General features: G+C 38.0%; 1 protein-coding gene across 1 annotated transcript in view; it reads right to left on the reverse strand.

Moving 5' to 3' along the window:
* The window catches only part of RAPGEF4 (Rap guanine nucleotide exchange factor 4), a 144,817-nt gene that overhangs the window by 20,579 nt on the left and 96,261 nt on the right, over positions 1–27,977 (reverse strand). The window contains exons 10-23 of the mRNA XM_054381362.1: positions 27,215–27,398; positions 20,841–20,925; positions 17,840–17,900; positions 17,016–17,092; positions 15,945–16,091; positions 14,583–14,698; positions 11,321–11,409; positions 10,257–10,335; positions 5,733–5,883; positions 4,391–4,479; positions 3,888–3,918; positions 3,569–3,647; positions 1,647–1,793; positions 362–459 (exon numbers count right to left, since the gene is read on the reverse strand). Coding sequence (XP_054237337.1) covers positions 362–459; positions 1,647–1,793; positions 3,569–3,647; positions 3,888–3,918; positions 4,391–4,479; positions 5,733–5,883; positions 10,257–10,335; positions 11,321–11,409; positions 14,583–14,698; positions 15,945–16,091; positions 17,016–17,092; positions 17,840–17,900; positions 20,841–20,925; positions 27,215–27,398 — 1,433 coding nt within the window. The remainder of the gene's footprint in view (positions 1–361; positions 460–1,646; positions 1,794–3,568; positions 3,648–3,887; positions 3,919–4,390; positions 4,480–5,732; positions 5,884–10,256; positions 10,336–11,320; positions 11,410–14,582; positions 14,699–15,944; positions 16,092–17,015; positions 17,093–17,839; positions 17,901–20,840; positions 20,926–27,214; positions 27,399–27,977) is intronic.

The raw sequence follows: 27,977 nt of genomic DNA on the forward strand, positions 1-27,977 counted from the left end.
CAGAATGTTTTAATGGATAACATCTATTTTCAAGAATATATCCCTGTGGCCTTGAGGTGGTAATACTGTGATCAGGAATACAGCATGTCCTCGTAACAATATTCAGCTTTTCTTACATGTTCACTGTGGCACAGAGAATACTGGAACCAAGTGTGGTCATCTGGATCAGATGGATTTCTGCTCTAGTTTAGGAAATTATAACATTACCTTGTTTTCATTTCAGGGCTCATCCCATAGCACTGTGACAAGCCCTTGGTTGTGAATGCTTCCACTAGTTTTTAGCTAAACCATTGATAATGTAAAAAGGGACAAGAGTTCAAATAAACTGGAGAGCTGAAGCTCCTGAGAACTGCAGACATACCAATGAATCAATCTGATCACGTGGGCAAGCAAACAGCCGTCCATTAACACTGAGAGTTGTAAACACTGAAACATCATGAGGTTTGAGCACAACCTTTTCTGTAAAAATGGAACAAAAAGATTATATATTACACATATGTAAAACGTACAGCAGAACTGTTCCAACAACTGCACAGATCACCCTCCTGGGAACAAATTTTTGCCCAGCATATGTCCAGGATACAACACAGATGACAAGAAGGTCCTCTTTATTGAAGTAATGTGACAATAAGCTCAGCCCAAACCAGTCTCCTACAGAACTGGCATACAAAACTAAAATCCCATCCCCAAAATGTACTGACAGGTTAAGAAGCCTGTGCTGCCATGTCTAGAAACTCCATGCAAAAAATCAGCCATAATTAAGGACTCCATTAATTCTTCTCTGAGCTGTAAACTTTTGGAGAGCTATTCCTAATGGAAATTGCCTTGGAGGACAGTAACTGCATAAGGAGGTGATGAAATGCAACTATATTCAAATCTTGTTACAGCAGTTAGAGCATCATATCACAGGTAAAGAAAAGATAATGAAATAACTTACAAAACAGTCTGTTCCAGCATACACTGGCTGTCAGCAAACCTGACAATAAAAAATTGCAACTGCAAAAAGTGGAACAGCCTGGTGTTAGTCCTCAGGAAGTGAGCTCATTTGGGCAGGAATCACTTTTGAAAAAATGCCTTCCAACACAGCTCTCATTAGCTGTGTGTGTGTCCATACAGTCATACACAAGCAGAGCACTTCAGCAACACCAATTCTCCAGAAGAATTCACCCTGCAGTTACTCTCCCATTTCCACAGCCTATAATTGGGGGATGACTCCTGACATTTTTTCATAAAAAAAGGCTTGACACCAAGTTGCTCTGTAGATGTTTGCAGGGAAAGAGAAGACAGAATGGCAGTGACCACTACTGAAATATCTGCAGTGCAGTTTTCTGCTATTGCTGATTCATATGGCTAGCTTGATATTATCCACACTTCCCTCTTATTTCTGTTGTAAAACTCTTGCAAGTCTTATAGTGAAGGAAACCTGGGGTAGCTCTGCTCTGTAACATGCAAATACAAAGATTCTCAATTTTTCTGTTCCCCATGTGAGCTCCAGTCAGGAAACAGCTTGCCTCTAAAACAGAACCTGTGTACCAGCCAGACATGCACACTGGTATAAAAGCTTTGACTGAATTAGTCTTCCAGTTCCTCCCAACATTCTGCTTCACTATAAGCAAAAGATGTTGAAGATGATGCAAATACAGTACCTCCTCCTGAACTCATCTTTACTATGATGAGGCCTTCTCCAGAGCCCAGCTTATCTGCTACTGCGCTGATCACTTCCTTCACAGAGGATGACACTGGCACCCGGATAGTAGTATAGGTTTGGTCTATGCAGTACACCTTAAACAGAACTAAAGCAAAGAAGATTGTGCTGAGTATGCCACGTGTAACAACCATGCAGATGTTATGGTGCAAATTACTTTCATTTCATGAAACAAACAAAACAACAATAAATCACTACAGTTTTGATAGCTCCCCATTCCTCAGATGTTCTACAATTTCTAATATAGAAATTCCTGATTTGCAAGGGGTTTTAGTAAACCATCCAGTGCTAGTGTTTCGTTATTGGATGGATTATACATGTATGTATTATTTATGGATACCAATCTAATATGGCACTTTGTTATGTTCCAGACATTATAATATTGTAAACCAACACTTATTTTCAAGAGTCAAGAAAACTGGCTGCAAACTCTCTTAATTACAGGAAAAATAATTTTCATTTACAAAAACAGATCTGAAAATAATTTTGGTTATGATCAGAACTTATACTGTTGTAACCTGTCTTTTACAAGTACATAATTGTCTAATCAAAAATGTTGTAGACAATGAAGAAAAATATCCTAAAAATAAGAATGCACTTGAGTGTACAGAACAAATTGTCTCACAGAATAATACATGAACCTAGGCCTCTGGATGCCTAGAAATCAATATGACAGCACATTAGCCTGCAAAAACCAAGGCAACCCAAAATGCCATGACTTTAAGACAGAAGTTAGCAAAATACTCCTTCAGCTCTGCTGTCAAGCCAAGCCAAGCAGCCCCTGGGGTTATAGCTGTTTATGGATTTTCAGTGTTCAGTGTGCTGCCTGCCCTACAAATGAGAAAGGTGCAGCCACATGAAAAAAGCAGTTACTACCCACTCACATAGACACAAGAAGTAGTATCTCTCTGGCAGCAGCACCTGTTTCTAGAAGAAACACTGATACAAACAGAAGCTGCAGAACTGGCAGGATGTCTCTTGTTCATATACAGTTACTTTCAGCTTTTGAAATGGCTCTTCTGTTGGGTTGATTTATGCCACCAGCCTTCTTAGCTATACAACCTTGCATTTTGTTCCCTTATTAGCAAGGGCTGTCCTTTAATATCAAATACTTCAAAGCAGAAGCTATTTTGTCTGATGAAGTTGCAGCAAAACTCCATTGAGGGACTGGGCCAGCAGTGGCAAATAAATCCTCAGATTTATGAGTTTTAAGGGACATCTATTTTTGTTTACAGTGAACAGATCTCATCAGCAGAGCTCAGGATTTCACTTACATAGCTGCCTGAGGTAAGGACAATATGAAAAGCCAAAATGATATTCTGATACACTGCTGTAAATGTTAACTTAATCTCTTCAGAGAATCAAACAATAGCAATAGGTCAAACCAGCAGATTTTGTTTTCTAGGCTGTATGCCACAAGATAGAGGATCCAGAGCATGATTATCTGCTCCACACATATCTAGCAATAGAAGAGCTGTACATGTTAGCTCCACTACATGACCAAGGGAAGGCAGAGTCTCAGACATGACCTTCAGCACTCACTATTTAGTGCACTGCCATTACCTGCATGGACACTGCACTGGTTCTTACCTGGTTTGTTCATTCCCTGTTTTAAGGGTTTTTTCACCTTCCTCTGAGGAAGCATAGCGTTTGATAGCACAATTAAAGAAAAAGGCCAGGAGCACTTCAAATCAATAATGGAGAATGTTTGGCTAGCAAACACAAACAGGGTTTGCTTCAGGCCAGGCTTCAAACTGTAGGTAAATGCTTTTGCTTATTTTTGGACCATATTTATTTGTTGAGATAGATAAATTTACTGCAGATTTCAGTGTCTCAAAAAAACTTGGCAGAGAAGGAACTCACCTTCATCACTGCCCCTGATAGGCTGGCGTTTCTGTGCTCTGTCATCACTTGCATTGAACAGCTGCAGAAGAACTTTGTGCTGAAAATGAATCATCAGGATTCACATTAATGCAGGAAGAAACATCATGGGGTAAACATGAGCTACAATAGATCTCTTATCAGTGGCAGGGAAAAGATAAGCAATGAAGAAGTTGACAACGTTAAAAGCTATTTCTCAATATATTGTTTTAATATAGCCACAATTAGTAAGGAGAAGATGCTTCTGGATTTGCTATGCTAAAGCTTTTGCTTTAAAAAATGGACAGATACATTATCTTACCTTCTTTTGTGGTGCTTTAGGTTCTTCAGAACTATAAAAAGGTAAAGAACAGCACATATAATTAATATTGCCTGGAAGATTTTGTGTAGAAAATCACTTGTAGATCATGAACTAGTTGTCAAACTACAATATCAACATATTCGTGTTTGCATACATGAAAAGACTAGATGATACCATAATTGATCTATGACCAAAGCAAGGAAAATTCTATACTAACTCCATGTAAGCATGAAATAAGCATTGATTCAACTAAGTTTCAATGGTGTGTACTTAGTTACTTTTTTCCTTCTGTCAAACTTTTTAATGAGTTTGGTGTTTGAACAATGATGCAGAAAGAGAGAGCCATAGACATTCATCCAAACAAGTCTGCATGCAAACATTCAGTCTTGCATGACTGAGCACCATTCATAGAACTGACTTTTAATAGACACAAGCAACAACTATCTTCATTTATTTATTGAGAAAAAAGGTAAGGGGAGTAAAGAAGTAAAAACTGTGCTTACACTTGCTTTACAATTTTCTCTAGCTCTGGAAGTTGCTCCTTTAGTGCTGCAATCATTCTAGTATCATCTGATACAGATACATAAAATTCCTGCAAATGACACAGAATCATCTTTAAATGAGCAGTACTCAGGATAGAGGATTATGAGATGACATATGATATCTTAGGGGTTATAAAGAATGATAATCTACATAGAGGAACACATGCTGGGCCCAACCCTCTATTACTTCTACTTGTTTATCTCCACCTGATTTAAAGCAAGAGTTACACATGCAGAAGGGAGGCCTGATAAGTCTCCTTAGCTCACTGTACAACCACTGACTGCTTGTGCAAAACCTGCATTTTCAGATTATCAAGCATAAAGACTATAAAATTCACAAATAATCTGGCAAGATAACGGTTTTTTACCCACTGCTGTTGTAGTCCTCAGTGATACATTTGCTAGTGAGTTGTTAACACTCAGCTACTCCAGCTTGCTACCCAACTCAAACCTCTTCCTGCCACACACCTACATAAACATGACCCAAAGAAGGGTCTATGTAATTGCTCTTTAATTTTAACCTCTGGACATTATGTCTGTCTCCAGAGCTTGTCTATTATGAAAAGCTTTCCCATGTGGGCTTGCTGTATGTCCATTATATTTAAGACCCCAATCTATTCCCCTCTGCTAACTCAGATTCAGTTTTAAGCTCTTTGAGGTAAGAGCTTCCATTCAGGCAGTAACAAATAGGAATGTGTTCCATAAACACCACATGCACTAACAATGGCAATCACAATGACTTAACATGACATGGTCGGTGCACATCTTAGAAGTAATGATATGGCAGATACCACAAAGACCTTCCAACCAGTGTCTGAGGAATGAAATGATTGTAAGGGATCAGAAGGATTCTGAAGACAAAGATCTTAAGTTCTGATAGCTGCAGTGTATTGCTTTCATTCAAATAGAAAGGATTTTGGTTTTGTAGAGCGAGAACCCTCCAGCTCCCCCCGGCACGCTTCAGGCAGGCATAAACAACCTCCCAGATCAAGACTCTGAACTATTCACAAGAAAACACTAAAAAAAAAAATCAAATTAATCTGTTGGTATAAAGCAATCTACCCATGCATTGTTTGGAAAAGGGGTCTGCAACTCCAACAGATATTTTCAGAGATCCAGAGGCTGACAATGCTTCAAGCACTATTGTGGTGTGTGTATTTGTCTGCAGCTAAACCCAAGAAAACAGTTATGGGTTTGCACTTTGAAATGGCCTGCTTCTCTTTAACTTATAACAGATTCCTACAGATGGAGAACAGGTTTTCAGCATATCTTGTGTAGTAGCTACTTTTCAGTGTGATGATACCTCCAAAAAGGCCATTGCTGCTTCATCTTCTTGCAGTAAATCTCCATACAAAGCAGCCCACTGCAGAACCAGCCGAATGACTCGCCTTTTATTGTTGAGGGCATAATCCATTTTCTCCTGCTCTGTACCCTGGGAAGGCTGGGCATGGTAGGTGCCATGGTGTCAAGGAAAACGCTCAGTAATTGAAAATATCAAAACCAGTAAAAATTACAAACAGTTGACGACCAAGGTCAGCGTGCTCAAACATAACTTTCCAAGATACACTTCTGATTTCTCACTGCCACTAGCATAAAGACTTGTGACGCTTCCACAATCATACTAAAAAGATGTTGAATTCTCTACAGAGCACGGGAATATCACAATCTGCAGAGATGGTTACTGCAGGAGAGCAGAACAGAAATTACATTTGGAACACCACAGAAGAAGATTAACTGTAGAGACTGAAGTAGTTTATTTCTCCTTGTTACTCTTCAGATACAGTTGGAGATAAAATAAAAAGCTCACTTTGTGTTTATTAACAATTCCAGTGTTCTATTTGTGAGGAAAACTACTGGAATGAATGACCAGTGTTATTTCCTCTATTTTCAGAAATTTCTGTAACCCAAGGTGAACTTCAGTCCCACTATGGTTAGGGCACAAACAAGTTTACAGCCTGGACTGACTATGGAGATATGGTTTAAAATAATAAATTCTGTAGTAGCCTCACTTTGCATATGAGAAAATCAGAAGTTTCCACTCTATCAAATAAAGCATATTTGGACACCATAATTTGTGTTTGTTATTTTGTGATAAACAGTAACAAAAAATGGGAAACATTTCATTGACCTTTTTCACGATGAAGTGTCAATACTGCAAAGAAATGCAAATAGCAAAAAGGCCATAAGTAACATTCATTGAAAGGAAGAAACCAAGAAATAAGTAAAGGCACAAGGGGCACTAAAAAGAGGCAATTTCAGCCTTTAACCTATACAAAAAGGAAGAATAATCCCCAGCAGAAACAGGATATGACAATTTGTGTACCTGCTTCTCAGTGATCAGAGGTTAGCACTATATAGCACTGTTTCCCAATAAACTGGTGGCTGAATGTTAAGTAAGGACAGAATGAGGGAAGTTACATTGTCAGCTCTTCTTGGATACCAAAACTCTGATTCTGTATTGTCATGAAAAATACTATTCCCAATTATATAGTAACATTTAATAGTTAAATACTGACACTCTTTCGTTCACAGGAAAGTACAGCATCCCTTCAGTTGCTCTAACAAAATAGTAAAATATTAAATAGAAAATTAAAATTGTAATTAGAAATCAAAATTGTCCAAGATATTTATTTTCAGCTTCTCATTTGGAAACAAATATTAATAAAATCTAATGGGAGAAAGTATCTATTAACTCACATGTTCCAAATGATCCTCCTGCCCAAAATCCCTGCAGAGATTTGACATACTGCCAGGGTTAGTGGGGCACTCAACTGACTGACAAACTTTTAGAAATCTGCATTTTAATTTTCTTTGGAAAGGTTTAAAATTACTAGAGAACTAAACATAAATGTCAGTACATTTATGGGAGTACATTAAGTCAAAGGGTTATAAGAAGTAAATAATATATTTTAAGCTATAATGTCTTACGGAGCAAGTTTAATATTCTACTGAGTAATTTTTCTCATGCCATTTTTACCTTAAAAACACTGTAATTATTTCATGTATTTTTACTTCCTTATTAACTGACTCACCACAGGCACTGGTAATTTTTCTATATTTTTACTGCTCATTTATATTAATTGCCCTTTTATTAACATTATCACAGGGAAAGTCAACGGAGAGTTCTCTCATTTTTGTGGGACCTACAGGAAACAGCTTCACTGCGGACTGCAATCAGAAGTAAAATATGAAGTATACTTGAAACTGGTGCCAGAGAATTCTGAAATATTTCTCAACACCAACATGATTAGAATTCAGTATATACATATCTTTCTAATTATGTCTAGCATATTAGGAAATGTAAGTGGTTCTGAAGTCTAATCTTGCCTGCATGGGAAAACTTAACCATATGTAAGGAGCTGTGCAAAATCAGCACCCATTACTACAGTAGAATGCAAACTGTTTTGATGATGTGATGGTAAAGGAGGTTCACAAAACATTCCTACAGAAACACGCTGGAGGACTATCAGCTACAGAGGACAAAGGAGGAGTTTATAATTTGTATTTACAATTCCCAGATTGCACAGAAGGGATAGCACTCCTTCACAGATGCACACTTACAGCCATGCTCACACACTTTTGCTATCCCAAGCAGCACTTTTAGAGGTGCTGCTCTACTTCAGGTTTTCTCTTTGGCTTTGTCCTGCATTCCCTTGACAAGCTGTAGCTCTGAGAATCTGTCCAATTCCATCTCTGCGAAGAAGAGAGGGAAACAGGGTCCTTGGTCCAACACAAAGGACAGATGTCTTAATCCAGGACAGGGGAACAGGCTCTTTGCTTCCCTATAAATAAATATTGCAGGATCTACTAAGAGTAGTGTGCCAAGGGACAGCACAGTTTAAGGACTGAATCCACAGCAAGCAAAATGCCAAAATGGTGCCTCTGTCCATTTCTTTCAGGATTAAAGAACTTAGAGATGACAAAACACTGCTATAAAAGAAGTGAAAATCCAAATAATGTGTACCCTGTACTATGCTTGAAAGCACTTCACTGGTCTAGATCCATTCACATTTGCATGCTGCCAGCTAAAATAGTATCTTAAGTGGGTGTAGGAAAACAGATTTGTATCGATTCAAATTTGGGAGCAGGAGCAAAACCAGTGTCTCTGACTGAATCACCTTTCTTCTTTTTCTTTTTTAATTTCCTCACTGAGCCAAACTAACCTGTCCTTAGCCTCACAGCACTGGCAAACAGTTTTGTAGAGTGATCTGCTCAGAAAAGATGAGCTTTGTTAGCAACCTTTCAGCTCTAATGATGAATTTCAATGGCACAATCAAGAGAGTACAGTTTGATTTTTCATATTCAGAATGGAACAAATAAACAATAATTCAGCTCTACAGAAAGCTGACACTAAACCGGTGTGATACCAGTTACTCCCAGCCCTCCTCCTCTTCCTCTATGAGGAGGATAAGAATTAGCACAATGCCTGCCATGACGAACTTAAGATCATGGTCTTAGCCTCCTCTCCAAATTTCATGAAAAGTGAATACACATACATAAGTGGCACTATCACTTTGGTCTTCAGAAAAGCTTTTCCCCTATAAATACTGAGGTACATTTGCTTGTGCATCTTATTTTCCCAATTATTGGATAACTGAAGATAGACAAGCCTGAGTCTCCAGCAGACTAATTGAAAAATATGAGCTAGATAAACTAGAAAAAACTCCAAACCACACACAAAAATATTGAAAGTGCTGCTCTTTTCAACCCCTCTCAAAGCTATCAGCAACAGCATTTTGTAATACTTTTGATATCCAAACCCATGTAGTTTCAGAAAATGTGTTTGTTTCAGGTGTACAAACAATTTTCTGCAGATCAGTTTTATGAGTCCAAAGGTTTTCAAAACAATTACTATCCTTGCTAGGAGTAACACAAATGGATTCTCAAGCTTGCCAGACAAGGACATGATGCTCTATTTTGTGGTGTCAGGGTGTTAGCTCTCCAAGATGTCACTCACCCTGCTGAGCTTCAAGGAAAGCACACTTTCACACCGATCTGATTCTAGAAAAATAAGTAAGGAATTGAAGTTATTATGCCCCTGTCAGAATTCTATAAAACAGAAAACACTGTTATGTTTATTTAATGCTCCCAGTCAGTAGACAGTTTCAAGTCACTGTACACAAGAAAAACTCTCAGTGCCCAACATCTCCCCAAACTAAATGATCTGCCAGTAACTGACTGATGGACATTTCACAGACTTCTTCTCTAAAACATGCAGACACTGTGAGAATCACCTCCAGTTCTTGATGCCACCCACTGTAAGCTCTCATCTCCTTGGCTTCAATATGCAATTGAAGTTTCTTGCAGTTTCATAAACTTCCTACAGACTATTATTATAGATTATTTTTATTTTTATTCATAACTGTTATGACAGCACCTAGGAACTACTTCTATGTCTTCTAACTCTAGTTTGGGAATTCTTGATTGAGGCAGTTTGCAGCAGTAATCTATAAAGTGGACCACTGAAATCACCAAAATGTAATGATCTTAGTTAAAATCTAGATGCTGTAGTTTAGCAAAAACTAAGACAGACAAAAAGGATACAGGAAGGGTAATCCAAACTTTTATGTAATTTCACTAACGTGTAATTTCACCTATCTGCTGGAGGGACAGTATATTTCTTTCAGTTTTCATGCTCTGGCTGCATCTCATCATGAATGTATACACTACTATCCATTTCAGAGACACTAAGCTACAGTCAGACGCTGACAACCTACCCACATGGCACGGCCTCTGTGAAATGTGTTGTACTTCTTGAGAAAGAGAAGCTTTGGTCTCAACACTGATAGGGATACCTATTAAAGGGAAGTAACTTACAAAAGGATATTGCGCCATCAAGGCTGGGCAGAGCTGATTATTTGGCATAAAAACACAGTGCATCATAATAAAATCATTTAAAATAGAATCTGTGAAAAGAGAAGAAAAACACACCCAGTCAGTTAAGCCCTGCAAACAGCTTAGGGATCAGGAAGACAAGTTGTCTTTCAGCTAAAACAAGTCATTAGTCCTCTGCAGATAACAAATGAAGTTTTTTGTTCTTTGCAGGCATTAAGTATGAAAATGGGGAATGGGCAAACAGAGCTGAAATATTAAGCTTTATTATTGTCTGCATGAATTTTATCACACTTAAGTTAACAGGCATTTGTCTGTGTCAAAGGGAAGTCTGGCAAAGAGCAAAAACCAACAACCCATCTGTGCTAAAGTGAAAGCTCCTCTACAAGTGCAGAGATCTTAGCAGAAGAATCAGGCCTGCTACATCCAGGTACCTAAGAAGTGCTGCTGTATTTGTCTTCAGGGAACTGCAACACCAGACATCACATCCAGTCTATACTACACTGGAGAAGGCACAAAATTTAATTCTTTGCAATGAGTAGAAGGCCTAAAGAGGTAAATGGACAGTCAAATTTTTGGCTTTATTTTTATTTGAATGTATCCCAGCTGCTACATTTACATTAAAATGTATCTGAACAACATGATTGACATTTTCTCTGGCAAAAAGTAGCATGCAATTTTTTTACTGAAAATGATCTGTGGTAGCACTGGTGTAAATTCCAGTTTGCTAGATCACAGTATCAATTAATACCCAGATCAAGAAGCATGAGTGCCATTATCAACATGTAGAAATGAATGCTCTGTTCTGACTAATTCTGACTCTGTTGTGACTAATTAAAGTCATGATTAGTGGTCTGGCATCTTCCGAAATTTTCCTATTCTACTCTGAAGTGAAAGTACAAATATAACTGGGAGAAGTGATTTGCTATCTTTAATTTTGGATTTTCAGGGTAGTTTCAGAGCAGCAGGTAGCTGATCTTCAAAGCACCACATTGCAGTGTTGCCCCAGCAAGGCCATCTTATGCAGTAATTGTAACACAGCCTCTGTTACATAGATACCTGTTGCTTCATTTAAGGTTGCTTCAAGGCGCATAGTTTCTAGAAAGTGCTCTAAAATTTTCTCAGGGGTTCCTGACATCACAATATACCTGAGGGAGGGAAAGGAGCAGTTAGTGTCTCACAAGGAAAATAGATAATGAAGATACAGTTGTGTACTGGTGAGAAGACAAGGTTGGATGCATGCCAAGTACCTGGCTCTGATCATAACCTGTGTGGCTTAGGACAAAAGCACTCGGAATCTTTGCTGGCTTCCCTCCTGTAAAATGGAGCAGTTACAATCTCCATCCTACTTAGGGAGCGTGAGATGAGAGACGGCCCCCTCCCTACACAAGTACTCCAGTATAACACCACGACACTGCAATTAGCAGAGATGCACTGGTGCAAACCTAGGGAAGTGCGTTCAGTAATGCTTCTCCCCTTAGAATAAATATCTCAGTAATGACAGCAATCCACAGTCTTTAGAAGGTGTTAACAGACTTGCTATGAGCATGAAATAAGAACTAGTGTGTATCAGAGCAAAGAAAACATTTCCTTCAGCATTACTGACAAGGGTTGGTCTCAGAAGATGGGGACAGACAATGAAATAGCAAACAGTATCCTCTAATTTGTGCAATGCCTTAGATAGCTGAAGTAAGTTTTTCAAGCGGGATAAACTTAGGATTGTATCATTTCCTGGAGTAAATTTAGAGAGGTGAGAGAACTACTGCAACAGTCAGGTTTTTCTGCCTCATGCAAAAACACTGTCAAGATTTTAAGTACCACAAGAATATCATAGGATATCGCAAAACTTGTCCTGATGTCTTTTTTTTGCTTTCTTTGCATCCATTCTATCAATCTCTGCATCTTTTTCTTATCTTTTTTTCTTGAATCTAACTGATAAAGTATGAAACTTAAAAAAAAAAAAAGGAAAGAAAAAAACCCACAAGAAGTGAAGATACTCTGCTCCTGCTGAGAAATAAGTGGTGGAGCTGAGCTCCTGGGAGCTCATCCTCACTTTGAGTGCTGACCGTCACAGTTCTTTTACCTGCCAACCCCTTTGGAAGAACTGTATTGATGTCCCAAGAACACAAACACTTGTTAAGCCAGTGCACATTCTCACAGAGGTACTAACCAAGTATCTAAGTGAGTGAAGCAGAGAAATCACAGGTTGCTGCACTCTGAATATAAAAGTGAAAATGAACAGTGAAGTGACTCGCAGGGCTGCTGAATTCATCCTGCATGTGTGTGATCACCCATAAGGAGTTAGATCTTGGGAGGGAGAACTTCAGAGCTAGTCATTCGAAGTGAAACTGCCACTGTTTGAAAGTATGGCCCTGGGAGCTATGTAGGAGCTCTGCCTCCTTAGTAGAGGAGGCAGTAAAATCCAAACTGCAGCTGAGAGGATCTGTTCCCAAAGTGAAGTTTTCCCCAAGACTAAGATGAAGAGTACGAGTTTCTTGATTGACTGCATATGCCAGGAAACAACTCTGGGATACAGAACATTTCTGCCCTGCAAATGCTACATATCTGCTTAGGGAGCAAAGCCCAAAGGGCAGCTCATCTGAAGAGGTATCAGCGATGTAAGCTACATAACTAAGGGCAAAGAAGTAAGCCTTTAAGAAGAGGTCTCTGTTAAGCTTCTTTTGGGGGCACAGTGCTTTTTAAAAGTACTGAGCACTCAAGTAACTCTTTCCAGTAACACACTCTGGAAATCAGAATACACCAGTAACTTTCATTTGGACTCCCCAGGATAAATGTAGCCACTTACTCTATTTACTAACAACAGAAAGACAAGAAACACCATCTTCAAAACCAATGTACTCACTTAGAAAGGTTTTAAACAGACATTGCCAACACACTATTAACAAAGTAATCTGACTGCTGAAAGGTAGACAGTGAACTTCATTGAAGCTTATTGTCTTATTTGACACTATTATCAGCAAGAGCTCCCTTGCTCGCACACCAAAGCTGACCAAATGCATAAAATGTTCACAGAAAAAAAATTCTGTACTTTAGCTGAAAATATTCCTGGAATGCAAGCTCTAAAATATAACCTAATCACAATGGTTAGGGACCACAAATGTCTCTAGCTTTTTTTATCAAATTCTGAGCAAGAAGATGTAAAATACTACAAATAATACTGCTGTAAACAGTTTGCAAAGTAGGTAGTGTCTGAAATATATTTAAATGAAAATTTCAGTTTTGAAAGTATTAAAACTATATCAGGCCCAACAAAATGCATTTAAATCCATGACCAAGTTGTATGCATTGTAGCTGCTGGTGTAAATCCACTGTCTGCAGTCAAGTTCCTCTCATTTACACAAAGAAAAATTTGGTGTAAGAGAATGTGTTTTCCTGGTAGCATAGTTTGCTTTTCTAGTAGATAAAGTGAAAGATGAAATGGCAGTTTCTGAAATATATGAAATGTGTATATAAAATACAAGGAATGGTTTATTCAACCCTTTACAGGTCTTTACTAATTTTTATAATCGATTATGCAGATAAAATAGGTATATGAAATCCCAGATCAGATGAAAACTAAATTTACTGTGATATACTTTAGATAAACTCTTTCTTTGAGAAAAAGTAAGGTCTAGGGTAAAGCATTCAAAACTTTTTGGTGCTTGTTTTGTTGGAGTTACTTGAGCATTTCTGAAGAAAATTGTGCATCCATTTGCACAGAACACTTTTATAAAGCCCTGAGGGGGTCTTACCAACATTTGCAATGGTAACAGCCTCACTCTACTCTTATCACACAGTAGTGTCCAAACAGAATTGTACTTCCTCCTTTTCAGTATTGAAGAAAATATAATGAATATTGTTAGTATCTTTCATTGCATGAGATCTTCATTTTGTTTATAAATTGTACCTAGCAAACTGTTACTAGAATGCAGAGCTCACAATCCAAAACGAAAATACCTGTACTTAAGAAGAAAACAATGTATTTTTGTCACGTCTTTTACACAGAAGCGCAGCTTAATATGGTTTCAGCATTCTCCATGTGCAGCCTATTTAGAAGCTATTACACGAGATAAGTATTTACAGTGAGATGTTTAGAGAATTACTGTGTAAAGATACAGAACTGGCATGCTGCTGGAAATAGATATATTATCTAGTATGGGGCATGGGATCAGCTGATGATTAAAAAAGAAGGAAATTTTATATGCACCGCACTTTATATTCTTGCATAGAAAGGGAAAATATGCTATTGTTTGGATAATAATACCATATGAAAAGGTTAATAATCATTGTCTGACATTTGCAATACTGAATGAAAACGTACTTGTGCTGAGGCTGTGAATTTCCTTGATTAGACACTCTGTTTCCTGCTGGGATCTTCTCCAACACCAAGACATCTTGGTCATGTTCTTTGAGTCTTACTGTATTTGCTTCCACATCCTGTAAGTCAAGTTGCTCTCAGTAAAGTTATTGCTGGCTGATTAGTTACTCTGAAAAAGTGCATGGCTTTCAAACACAAAAGACTCTGGGGTTGGTTCTTTTCCCTTGTATCTACCTATCCTTATTCTACTTTTCTCACAGGCAGAATCAAGAGAGAAGCACTGACACTGGGGGAAGAGGCAGAGAACTGTGGGAGGGGCTAGAGTACGAACTATATAAAAAATCTCTGGCTATAGCAAAGGAAAAAGTGTTTACCAAAAACCAGAGCACCCTTCAAACTTCCTACATCTAATGTAACCTCTATACGCAGTTATATATGAAGATTATTATCTATCGTCTGACTTCTCTCTTTCTACGAAAAAAGAAAATGGCATTTAAAAATGGTAAGTCTTAGTTCGGTAAACCGTCAGTAAAGTTTTCTTCTTCTACTACCAGATCAAAGTACAAAAAAGAAAAAAACAAGTAGAATTAAATATAATGTGCATTCAAGTACTGCAGGTGAAAATCAGTAGGACCATGGCCTTTGATTTTCTTTGAAGTGTCAATCAAAGCTAAATCATTTGGGAGTCTCCATGGCCAACCCAGCCTTACTGCCAATGGGGTCCTCATTTCCTTTTGTATAGTAAACACAATCTTGTATTATTTTGTTAACACAGTACTCTGTTTGGACTGGTTTTATTGCTGCAATACTGGGCATGTACACATTCAAATACAGGATGGTACTGGTTTGATTTCTTATGCTATGAATGATTGCAAACCAGCCTGTATTTACAGAATTACAGCTGGACTTTGGAACATATTTGTCCTAACATGAATAACTGTAAAATTACTCTGCAGATATCTTTCTAGAGCTCTCTGATAAAGACGTGTATTTACCTGTAGGTTTTTTAATTTGCCTTTTGAGTCTACCTTGAATCCATTGAGCTTAAGGTACCTGACACTGACCTATCTGTGAGAATGAGTGATCTTGTTTTATTCTATATTTGGATGGAAGATCACCCAGAAATCCTGGACAGCATAAGAAAAAACTGAGCACTTGGCAAAAGCATCCATTTAGTCCTATTTTCATGGCTGAGCTAGGAACAGAAGAGGATGTCCAATATATTCTTTACTTGATCTTCTAGACTGTCACATCTCTGTCCTGCAATCAGGGACACTTCAAACAAGGTTATCAATATATCCATAGAAATAAGAAAAATCTGCAAGTTCTGATATTGCACTCTTTTGATGGCCTTCCCACTCTTACCCTAAGGATCCTGTTGAAGTCCTCTTTGTCTACTCTCAAGAAGTGACAGTTGTCTTCACGCAGAACAATGGATGCTGCTCTGGGAGCATCATTCACGAGTGCTAACTTGCCAAAATCATCTCCTTCATGTAGAGTACATACCACACCCTGCACAGAGCAAAACATTTACACAAGAAACCCATCATTACTCTGGATTCTATTGAAAGTCCTTGTACAAACACTGGACTACACAATCAATTACCAAAACAAATTTATTTGGCAGGAAATCAACAGCCAAAATAATGAGTAGGAAACAATACTTGATAGCTGGTTATTACTATTGTGAAAGAAAGGCAAGAATAGAAAAGAATTGACTTGTTCTCTGAAATTACACTCAGCTTCAAGGACTCTTCTCGCCCCGCTGAAGACAGAAAGTTGTTCTTTGGTTTTTATTTATAGAGGCCCTGAAAAATATTATCAAATTTGCAGAAATAACACTGCAGATTTAGCACTAGGGCCTATATGTTAGATTTTAGTGAAATGCTTGGTGTTCAGAATGGAGAATAGGGAAGTAAGGATTTTTAAAGACTCAGTGGATTGCTGTTTAACAAAAGTCCTATTTTTTGCCTTGAAAAGTCTCTCTCATAAACAGGGAATTTAATAGGTTAATTAAATGAAGGGCTGGTATAAATTTTTGAGCTCACCCAACCTAAGAATTATTAGTCATAAAGCAGTACTTCTGTCAGTCAAGCCTAAAACGCTTGAGGTACGTGTGGTAAGTTAGTCGTACAAATGCAAGAGAATATGGTGGTAAAGGGACAGGGCAAAAATCTCCATGAGACAGAAGTCTGGCAATTCACTAAGTGCCATCAAATGACTTCTTACAAATACTGATGTAACTGATGAATTATAGTCAGAAAGTGTGCAATATATCTTCAAACTGGAAGTATAATCAGTGAAACTACTGAATCATTTATTAATAAAACTACATTTGTTTCCTAAGAAAAAGCATCACTTCAAATTAAATTGTATTCCTTCAGAGTTGACTCTTTCAATAAGAAGAATCAGATAAAAAGGCTTTTAAAAAAATACCTTGCCATAAATGACTACGTTTACTGATCCTTTTAGAATAATGTACCAAGAAGTACCTTCTTCTCCTTGATTAAATACTACAAGAGAGAGAAAAGATTTTATGGTGAGAATATAGTTATTCAAAATATATATGGGTCAGATTCTGCAGTCAGAAAAATTCAAAGTGACTCTACAGCATTCATATTAATATCTACCTTTAAAAAGGGCATCCTATACTTTTAAAAGCAAATGCCTTCAGATTTTAGGGAAAAAAAACTCTCCCACTTGTGCTGTAGTTATTTTATTACCCTAATGTGAAAGTTGTTCTTATTTTCCATGACAGCTGCAACAATTTTATTCATCCATGTCAGGTTACCAGTTACTAATGAGCACACAGATTTGGATCCCACCAGTAGCAAAATGTTCTAACCCAGTTCTCTAGTGGCTGTGAATTTCACATTCATTGGTTAAAACTTATTGTAAACAGCTCTGAGTAATCTGACATTTTAAATCCTTTATTTTGTGCAGTAGGGTTCTTTTTTCTAATACAAAGATAATATTAAAATACATTTTAAATAGAGGTTGGTCCAATCTAAAATTCTAGCTAAAAACACACCCAAACTGTAGGTGATACATACATCCAATCAATAACAAAGAATTAATTTTAGTATTTCCCCATGTAACTGGCAACAGACTACACCAATACCTACTACCCCAGGTTTCAAACACTGAGTGTCAAGTTTGAAGAGTGCATTCAACTTTTGCTCTTGCCATGTAAACATCAAGAATTGAAATGTTCATACCACAGATAAGAAAGAAGATCTGACAGGACTCCATTTACTTACAGACTGTTCCAGCTTTGGGATGTGACTCAAAAATGAGGACACCTGCTAATTCTCGCTTTACCTTAAAACGAAGAGGGAGAAATTATAGGTTTTATATGTATCATATTCTTCCTGGTGAGAAGTCATACAAGACACCCCAGTCACTGCTTTCCTTCCTCTGCATGTTTCAGCACTCATTCGGAGTGCTCAGCCAGAAAATTATCTGCTTCACTTGATGTCTTATTTCCTGCTGATTGGCTTTACAGAACACAAGCCTCTACATTTCCCAGCTCCAAGTAGCTCAGACAAGGGCAACTTTTAGACACAGATTTCTCATCTTTCTTCACATACACACATGTGAAACCAACATTAACAACTAACATGATGGAAAATTTTAAACAGTGACAGCTAATGCATTACAGAAGATAGCTAGTAATTGTAAATTACTCCATGGGGCTCTGCAGTACTCCTATTATTCTCTGAGAAATTGGTATATTTCCCCTTACTGACATTAAGGCTATTTCAGCTGTGTTGAGTTGTGAGGCACAGACATCTCGACCTGCCGAGGCCCTCCCCTGCCTGACAGCTTTCCAGACAAATCACTCATCTCACTACCTCTTCCAGAAAATGGAGATTGTGACACTGCCCTTGGTGCCAGACTGCTCCTCATTGGGTTTGTATTGCTGTTGCGTGATTAGCTCTTATGACTGACTTGGCAGTTGCCTCTAGTGAGACCTTGTTTACAACTGTAAACACTCTTAGTGTTACTTTCACAACGCATAGCAGCACTGGGAAACTCATACTATCCTGGGTCTTCCTGTGTGCTTTTGTCTGTCTTCATAAAACCACATGTCTCCAAGGACTTTGAGGTCGATTTCCCAGCACTGGGATTGTTGCTTTTGGAGAATGTAAGCTGGTGACAATCCATGTTCCAGAGGTATTACTTGTGTAAGTTAACTGAGCTGAATGCAGATTAAAAGCTGGCTCCAACACATGCTTAGTAGTAGTATTTTCACACTATTCTCCTAACTGATTAATTTGAAAAAGTATTTAGGCCATGAAGAAAAATTGGGGAGGAACTCTCCATTCTGGACACAATCCAGGTAAGGCTCTCGTGGCTTCGTCTCCTAAGACATGTGGATGAATTAAGGCTCTGATGTCCAAGAGGCACCCACCAGATCTTTGCTCAGGCACCAAGCACGAACATATCACACCAACCACCTCTCCTGGAATTCTTTCCTGACAGCTAGTGCAGAGCACTACCTGTTTGCAGTCTGGAGAAGAAAAGGGATAAATAGATGCGTTTGGATGAGTATTTTTAGCATACTGACTGGAGAGTGGACCCACAACTCTGTGATTTCTAGAAGAATGAGCTTGCCAAACCCTTTTATAAACTCTGCCTGAAGGCAATGATGCTTTCATAAGGGCAGGAAATACAACCCCATTAATACTGCTCTGTATGTTGCAGAGAGCATTTGTGTTCAGATGTCTTCTCAGTTGTTTCAGTGAGTAAATGAATCCTCTCGACGAAACCAAGAGTTTGATTTGGTTTTTAACACTGTATATTATAATTGCTTTTCATTCATACATTAACTTGACAGGCTTCTCTAGCAGGGATTAGTTTACCACCATGCGACTTCAAGTTTTATCTGTTTTACTTCCTGTGGCTTGTGACATATCTAGAAAACTCATTACTTTACTAGGAATTATGCTTTGTTTAAAATGAATAAACATGCAATTTGCTTTCAAGCATTAATCTTATGATTCATAGTAGCAATGTTGTCTGTTGCTCCTCTGAAGATTTCCTCTAAGCTAGTCATGATTTCTGTTCTCTGCTTTAGTTCATGCTGCATGTAATAGGCTGACATTTCCATATTCTTATTAAAAACATGGAATCAACTGCACATCTTCAAAATACCAAGTATTCCTTGCAGTTTATATAACTTGTCATACATGTTCTATATGCTACTTGATGTGGATTCTGACCTGAAGTCTAAATTTCTTTTGATCTGGATTTGAGGTTCATTTTTTTGCTTTTGGTTACGTTTATAGTACCAAATGTGTTCTCCACTCCCTCTTGGTATTTGTTTATCTTGGGGAAGTTGTTTTTTTTTGTTTGCTTGTTTGAATTGAGAAGGGTCATTTTTGGATATTACAGAAGTATTTCTTTAAACGCTTTTTTCCTACGTTCTAGAGACGCTTAAGGATTTTTGTTCAATTACCAACTCTGGATGAATATTCTTTTTGAAAAACATTACTCTGGTTTTGTATGTTTGTGTGGTATACTATCTTTCTGTAATGCAGGTTCATAATTAGTTGCATCTGTCTATGCTAACTGAGAATTTCTGAAAATTATCAAGAGTTTCCAAAGAAGCCACTGACAAACATAGACCTATCTTCTGACTGGCTTCCCTTTTCATTTTCTTTTCTGAAAGCACCCACATCTGGCTACTACCAAGTAAAGAGCTATTTAGCCTGTTATAGTTGTTTACAAAGTGTGCAAATGATGCATTTTATCTATTTCATTTATTCTTGGTTCTCTGCAAAGCTCTTGTCCACTCATAAAGAAGGTGTCTGATGAGGTTTCCTTCACTCATCCAAACTCCAACAAGCCAGCACTACACAGGACACTTTTCTGCACTGCGTAATTCCTCCTCCAAACTGGCTCAAGCCAATACTTCTTAAAGTTCAGAAATCAGGTGTCTATTCTGCAAAACTACGTAGCATCACAGTCCCAGGTGTCAGGTCAGATTAAACTCGGATATGAATCCAGACAAAGGTGTCTCTGCCAAGTGAGATAGGGGTTTTGCAGAAAAACACAAGAAAAATTGTACCTGACATCCAAAAGTCAACCTACATCTGCATCGTGCTTGGATGGTCCTCACAGGTGGAAATAACTTTGCATGGAAAGTATAAATACTAAAACTTGAAAGAGTTATAGGTGCTCCAATTCTAAAAAAGTACCAGAAATCAGTAATGCAAACCTCCTTTCTGGTGATGTTATAATTTTAAAACTACTTACTGTGGTAGAAAGATGAGATAAGGCCTTAATGTGAAGAAGTTCTTCATATATAAATTCTAGGTCATCTACAGTTCTCTGTCCAGGCCTGAAGAGAAAAGATAAAAAGATGGTAAAATGCAATAAATGGCCAAAACTTTAGAGAAGTACAAAACAACAACAAATGCTGTTGTACTGTCTACTGAAGGGTTCGTGCTCAGTAAACAGGGACTGAACAATGATTCTGGCTGGAGAACTGAAACACAGGAAGGATAGAACTGCTACAAAACCATCTGAATGACTCCAAGCAGCAGCTATGGCAACCACCTCAGAGAGACTCTATTTAGGCAGCTTTACTGATGAAAGTAAATATTTTATATGCAAAATGGTCAGATAAATCAGAAATGGTATACAAAGATCTGTTCCTTCCAGAAGGACTCCTGTCTGTGGGACCTGCACTTTCACATGTGGCACTAACTATTGTAGCAAACAGGCAGTAGCAGTGGTTTGTAAAGGAGTGCATGAATTTCTGCTGAACAAACTGGAAGAGGCAGCAGTGCACCTTGGAGGACATTAAATGGCTGGTACACAGTAAATGCTAAGTCCTGTTGTTTAGCCACAAAGGTAAATAAGAACCACTCAGTAGTCGGAGCTTCTCTCACTGAAAAATACAAGAAGCTGCCATTAATAAAAAGCATGCATTGATAGAGGAATAATCCTCCCACAGCACAGCAAGGAAAGAGGCTGCCACCATGACTGAAATAATTGTGTTTTCTAGTCTAGACACTGGAAAATCTTCTGATTTCTAAAAAAGGACAGAAATACTCTGAGGACTGCAGTGTGTCAGAGACCCTTGGGAGGGTCAAATAAACGGTACCCATGAGAAGGAGTTGTAGGAACTGTTGAGTAGGTCCTGATCACTCAAAAGATTTTCTTCAGTTAGTGTCTAATACAACTCTTGTTTTCTAAAAGGATACCATTTCAAACAGAGCATAGAGTTGCACAAACACAGAAAAAAAATATTAAGCATTATGTCAACTTACTTTTATAAGACTAAGTCCTTTCAAACAATATGGTTTAGATGTGTGAAAAGCAGAATATAAGTAAACAATCAATGGGCCAATGCCAGAAGAGCAACCTAGTCATAAGAGGGGGTGAGGATAAATTTGAAATGTGAAGAAATGGAATACAGAAAGTCCAGGGGCAGGAGTTCCAAAGGGAAGGTTTACATGCTCATGTTGACTAGAACAGCCCAGTGTGCAGATTCAACTCCCACTGTCTGCAATGTGTGATGTCAAAAGAATTAATAGCAAAGTTGAATCTTTAGACAGCCTCAAAAGAAATGTCTCAATAAACCCTTCCAAAAGACGTTTTTCTCCTTAAATTTCAATATTACTGGAGAGTCTAGCATTTAGAAGATTGGGAAAGTCATATATGAACTAGATGATCCTTGAGGTCCCTTCCAACCCTAACAATTCTATGATTCTATATAAAGAAACAGTGTTCTCTAGGTTTTCTGTCTCATCACCTCTTGGTTGAACAGTCTGTCTAGATCACGTGTGAGGCAGACAGAGCACCCATCAATTGTGTCACTTTGGAGTTACACTCTGTCTTTCTGCAACAGAAGTTTGATGAAGACTCCTTTTGGATGAAAGATTACTGAAGAAGTAATAGAAAGCATATGGACAACTGATATCTTCCCTGCTAATCAAGCTATATTTTTCATCTGTTCTAAACTTCCCAATGTCATGCAGTTGTCATTAACCAGATTAAAGATAATTTCAGACAAAAAACCTGGTTTTGATGAAATTATTCTTTTCTCATACAGAATGGAATAAACTGGGAGGAGAAACTGCTTTGTACTGCTATGCCCTCTAGTGACACAAAATACTCCTTACTATTTCTAAATTTGGCTTTAAAGCTGGCTGCCATTCCTAGTGGTTTATGTGGGGCAGTAGCAGGTTAATTAAGTACAAAATTAAATTAAGCCAGTACTAGCTACATTTGACTGGTGATTTAAGAAAATAAGGTATTAATTTTAATAAATAATACTTCCTATAGGAATTAACAACTTCACTACATGCTTGGAAAATCAGCATGTCTTGGAAAATGAGAAGCATAGTGTCACTAACAAATTTCTATGAGAAATTAAAATATAAAAGGATGATGTCTCACTACATCAGGTCTTGATCAAGACAAAGGGGAACACTCCCTTCAGTATGTCTATTTGCCTCCTGTGTTAGCACATTGGGAGGACTGACAATCTATAGTGGATGTACCCAGTCTTTACTTCTGCTCCTGCAGATGTCACATGGAGAGATATTAGGCACCACTGCTTCTGTAAAACCTGTGTAGTGACCCACTGATGTTGATTTGTAGGATCCTGCTGTGTAAAGACCTAGTTTCTGCAGGGGACACATTCTAACAGCAATAGATGGTTATAGGCAGGATAATAAACGGAATAGGTAGAGAACAAGGCTACCCATTAATGGACAGGAGAACTCAGGTGATATTAACTGATCAATAAAAACTGTTCAGTGTTTGGAGAATTTATCAAGGTCAGAGCCATCGAGCCTCTCTGTGACTAGAATGTTGACAATAACATAGTACTTTGCCATTGATAAACCATCTACAGACAAGCAATAGAATTGATTATTTCTATTACACAGCTAACTAGAAAATTCACAGATAATAAGAAAAAGGGAGAAGGTCAGAGACCCCATAACGTTGTGATTGCATGTCAAAAAAGCATATATTTCCAGAGTACAAATTTTGTCTTCAAGTACCATAAAGAATATATAGGAAACATGAATAATTTTCCCTACTACCTGAGTCTGAGTGTGAAAGTGAATGTATGTTCACTTACTCTAGCACAGAAACTAATTACATAATCTTTCTACTTGAAGCAGTGCACCATGATTAACTCCATAAAAACCATTTACCACATACAACACTTTTAACTGTCAGTGAACTGATATATGGAAAGATAATCTGTATTTCCTGTCCCAGGAATATCACTTGGTTTATTAAATGTCATCAGCAGGAAACTACCAAAAACTTAAATGTCATTATGTTGTTGTTTAGAATCTTTTTTGGGGTTGGACTAGATGACCTTTAAAGATCCCTTCCAACTGAAACTATTCTATGATTCTATGATTTATGGAGAAATCCAATATGGTTCTTAAAACTAACATCTGTGTGGAATATCTAAAAAAAATTGAGAACAAGAAAATAAATGTATCTTGCTTAACTTTTACAAGACCTACAGAACCTATAGATTCCTAGCAGTAATTACATTACTACTTTATTGTATGCATTTTTTCTGATGTTTACCATGTTTAGATTTGTTTTCCCTTCTTCTCCCTAGGATCCTGTTATCTTACTTCTGCAAGTGACACTAAAATTTGATTACTGATCACATGTTGAGTCAAACAGTCTTTGTACTCTGAAAGCAATTTGTTCAGTGAAGTCACCAAGAATATGTAAAACAGATTTATGGTTTCATTCATACTGCTAGCATACTGTAGCCTAGAGCTTTAAGAAATAATAGAATATATAACACCATCTGAGTTAAATACTGTTTGATGAGTATCATTCCCCCTTTAAAGACTCCTGTTGTTATTGCACTTAGCTTTGTATTATAGCATCCTATTTAATCAGAGTTTACCATCTAGCTAACTATAACTGAACACCAATACGATTAAATAAAAATAACTAGAAAAATGTTTTCAGGATGTATTTTCCTACTGAAGAATGGAAACACTTGTAAGGAAGGGCTTTTAAGAAAGGGTTTCTAAGGAATTTCTGTAAGGACTTGATCAAGGTCTGCACCTGTGGTCCAGGCATTATAAGGGGCAGAGAGCTGTTTGCTGCTTCACAAAAAGCTATTTTTCACATTCACTGTATGTGTTTCCAAAGAAAAAAACAACCCACCCAATAGCAGCAAGAGCCTGAAAAAAAATTCCCTGAGCTTTATTCTGTTTTTTAAACTATAGAACATTCTTTCACAGTTTGACAGTTAAAATGCTGCAGTTAATGTAATAAACAGAGAATTTTTAAAATCATCTGTCAAAACAAGTGACACTTTTGCTAGAGATTTTCAGCTTTTGAACAATAGAAAGTACCTTTCAAAGCAACAGCTTCATTATACAATCACATTCCCAAAGTAATCTTCTCATCAAAGAATATTGTCTTATTTCTTTCAGGGTAATTATCTGAGTTCTGCGACCTCTCTGGAAATGGTGACTATATAAAATGCAGCTGTGCTGGTTTGAAAACTGTGAGTCCTGCTCAGGTCAGCTAGAGCCAGTGTCGCTAAAGCCCTGACAATTCCTTGAACTTTCAGCAGCTGTAATGGTGCCTAGTCAAAGCTAGCAGGACTCTGAGGATGCACATGGATTTTAACAGCTTTGACACAGCTCAGCCCAGGGTGGATTTTCAACTAACAAAAAACATGTAAAGCGAATACTGGAACAGTAGCTAATGTGGTGTCTAGCAGTACATGCTTGCTTCCATCAGCAAAGGGCAGCAAAAATAAGCACTTCCAGAGACAAGGATAGGAAAAGATGTCAGATGACTGTCAATCTCCCTATGTTGCATGAAAAATCCCCTATGAATATTCTTTTCAGATGAAGCTGTGCAAGTGATGACACAGACAGAAGAGCAGTACTTTCCACAGCATCATCCCAGTCTTTCAGGTCTCTGCAAGGAGTGTCAGCAATAACCAGTATTGATCCTGCAAGAGTAAACTTACACTGGCTGCTCTGCAAGTCATGATGGAAAGCAAATATAGTAGGCAGTCAAAAGTCACGATAACCTGAAGGGGCAATTCTGCAACAGCCAACCTGCTCAGTCAGTCTGAGTCAAGGCAGATAGTACAGAGGTGCAGGGTCACAGCACGTAGCACTGCTCACAATCTCCTAATGACTAGTGTCTGCTCAAGGATGCAAGAAGCTCTCTTTCACTCCTCAGTGGAAAATGCACAGGACATCTCTGCGAGGAGATAAGACCTCAGTTCCCTGACACCATAAGGGTTGTTTGGAAGCACCATGCTCCCAGTCTGGTTTGTCTATGTGTTTTGTATGACTAGGATTGAGTGCTCCTAGGTTGCATTTGACTAAACCTCTAATAAACAGAGGAAAGAGAATTTATACTTTTAAAACTGTTACTGTTTCATAAGCACAATTATCTAATGATACTTTTTGAAATTCAATGGTTTTAGCAAGTTTTGGGAAAAGTGCCAACTAAATGAACTTATGATCCAAACAGGCAACACAGGCAAGAATGGAACAGGGAAAGGGTACAAATGGAAACAGAACAGGAGCAACTTATGTTAAGTGGACTCAAAACATTTTTAGTATAAAAAATGTTCTCACTCTGTAGGCAGGGCCTAATCCTATCCCATAGCAAATACAAATTTTGCTAACGGCCTCAAAGGAAGAGGATCCTGCTTTGTGTACTTACCTTTCTTGAACTGACCCTTACAAGTAAATCTTCAGTGAAGATGACCTTATGTAATTTATTATTCTTGGTGCTCTCAATTAGCAGTAAAATATGTCTTCAGTGGCCCCTAAATACTACCTGCATAATGAAGAGGTTGTCTTCAATGGAGGGTCAAACAGAGTTTATACTGGTTGCTTTGAAGTCACTATAAAGCTGTCTGTAAAAAAGGCCTTTAGCACAGTTTCCAGTGTGACCAGAATGTATTGCTGAAAGGATGGTTAGCCAGCTGATGCATGAGAGGACGTGATCTGATAGCTATGAAAAGCTTTAGGCAGACATTCTCTGTGGCCTAGGTACAGAAAGCTGCTTCTTTTTTTTTTAATGTATTGATTTTATAACAAAAAGAATGCATAAATTAACCCGGAGAGCCACATCTCACACCGTGCTAGCAAACTACAACAGGTCCAGTCTATCTTCATTCAATAAAGTTCTACCAAGGATGAATCTAATTAATGGCTGCCACTGACAACTGTAATTGGAAGGTACCTGCTGTGCTGACATCCTACCACTATACTCACTCACAATACCTGAGTGTAGCATAGTTAATTGAATTGAATGTCTACACAGAAAGTGTTAACAGAGCATTACTCTGTTATCTGCAACTTAATTTTGGGGAAACTGAAATGAAATAAAAATGTATAATGCAGCATCTTCCTCAAAGTGAGTAGAAAGGCATTCAGGGCCTTTGATGGTTATTCCCAAGGCACAGTTCAACTTATGGGCATTAATAAGCACTAAAAAGGAACTTAATATGTACTGAAAAACTTTAGAGGTTAAACAAACTGGCACTGAACTAAAATAACTGACCAAAGGATGCCTGATAATAAATGTAGATTCCTCTGTTTGCATGCCATGAGAAAGGCTTCTCTATAATATTAACTCAGTATTCTGCTTACGGTTTTCTGAGAATCATCCTCATGTGAGCATCTGGCCCAATCTGAGACAGAAGCAACATAGTGTCCTGTAGCTCCTCATCACACTCCTTTTTCTCCTCCTCGGTTGGCAAAGGGGCATCTTCACACTCATCGTCCAAAAATCGATAAAATAAATATTTGTCTTGAAAGTGGTGTTCCTGATCCACTGAAAAGAACACAACATAACAAACACTAAACTCTTCTCAAATGTAATTTTGTAGAAATCTGCATAGCATTGTATACATCACAGATAAATTAGTTAAGAAGGGAAAGAAAGATACAGAGAAACTGCAAGCGTATGAACTACCTTTTTTAAAGTGCCCAGCTCATTACCTTACATGGTTTAGGACTGAGTAGTGGTAAGTTAGATTCTTTGATAAGTTTCAGAGCAGTGTGAGAAGAGTAGATTTAGACTGCATGTTAGGAACAAGTTCTTTATTGTGAGGGTGGTGGAACACAGGAACAGTTTGCCCAGGGAGGTAATTGAGGACCCACCCCTGGAGATACTCAAGGTCAGGCTCAACAAGGCTCTGGGGAACCTGATCTAGTGGAGGATGTCACTGCTGGCTGCAGGGGGGTTGGATTGGATGACCTTTGAAGGTCTCTTCCAACCTAAACCATTCTATGATTCTATATATCCATGTTAAATAGCTCGAAGGGTACACATCTAAATTGTATACTACCAATACTTTCCAAAAGGTTGTCACATGTGTGCACTGTGGCTGTGTGTGCTCACGTGTGTGCT

The sequence above is a fragment of the Indicator indicator genome, chromosome 5 (assembly GCF_027791375.1).
Source record: "Indicator indicator isolate 239-I01 chromosome 5, UM_Iind_1.1, whole genome shotgun sequence".
Lineage (NCBI taxonomy): Eukaryota > Metazoa > Chordata > Aves > Piciformes > Indicatoridae > Indicator > Indicator indicator.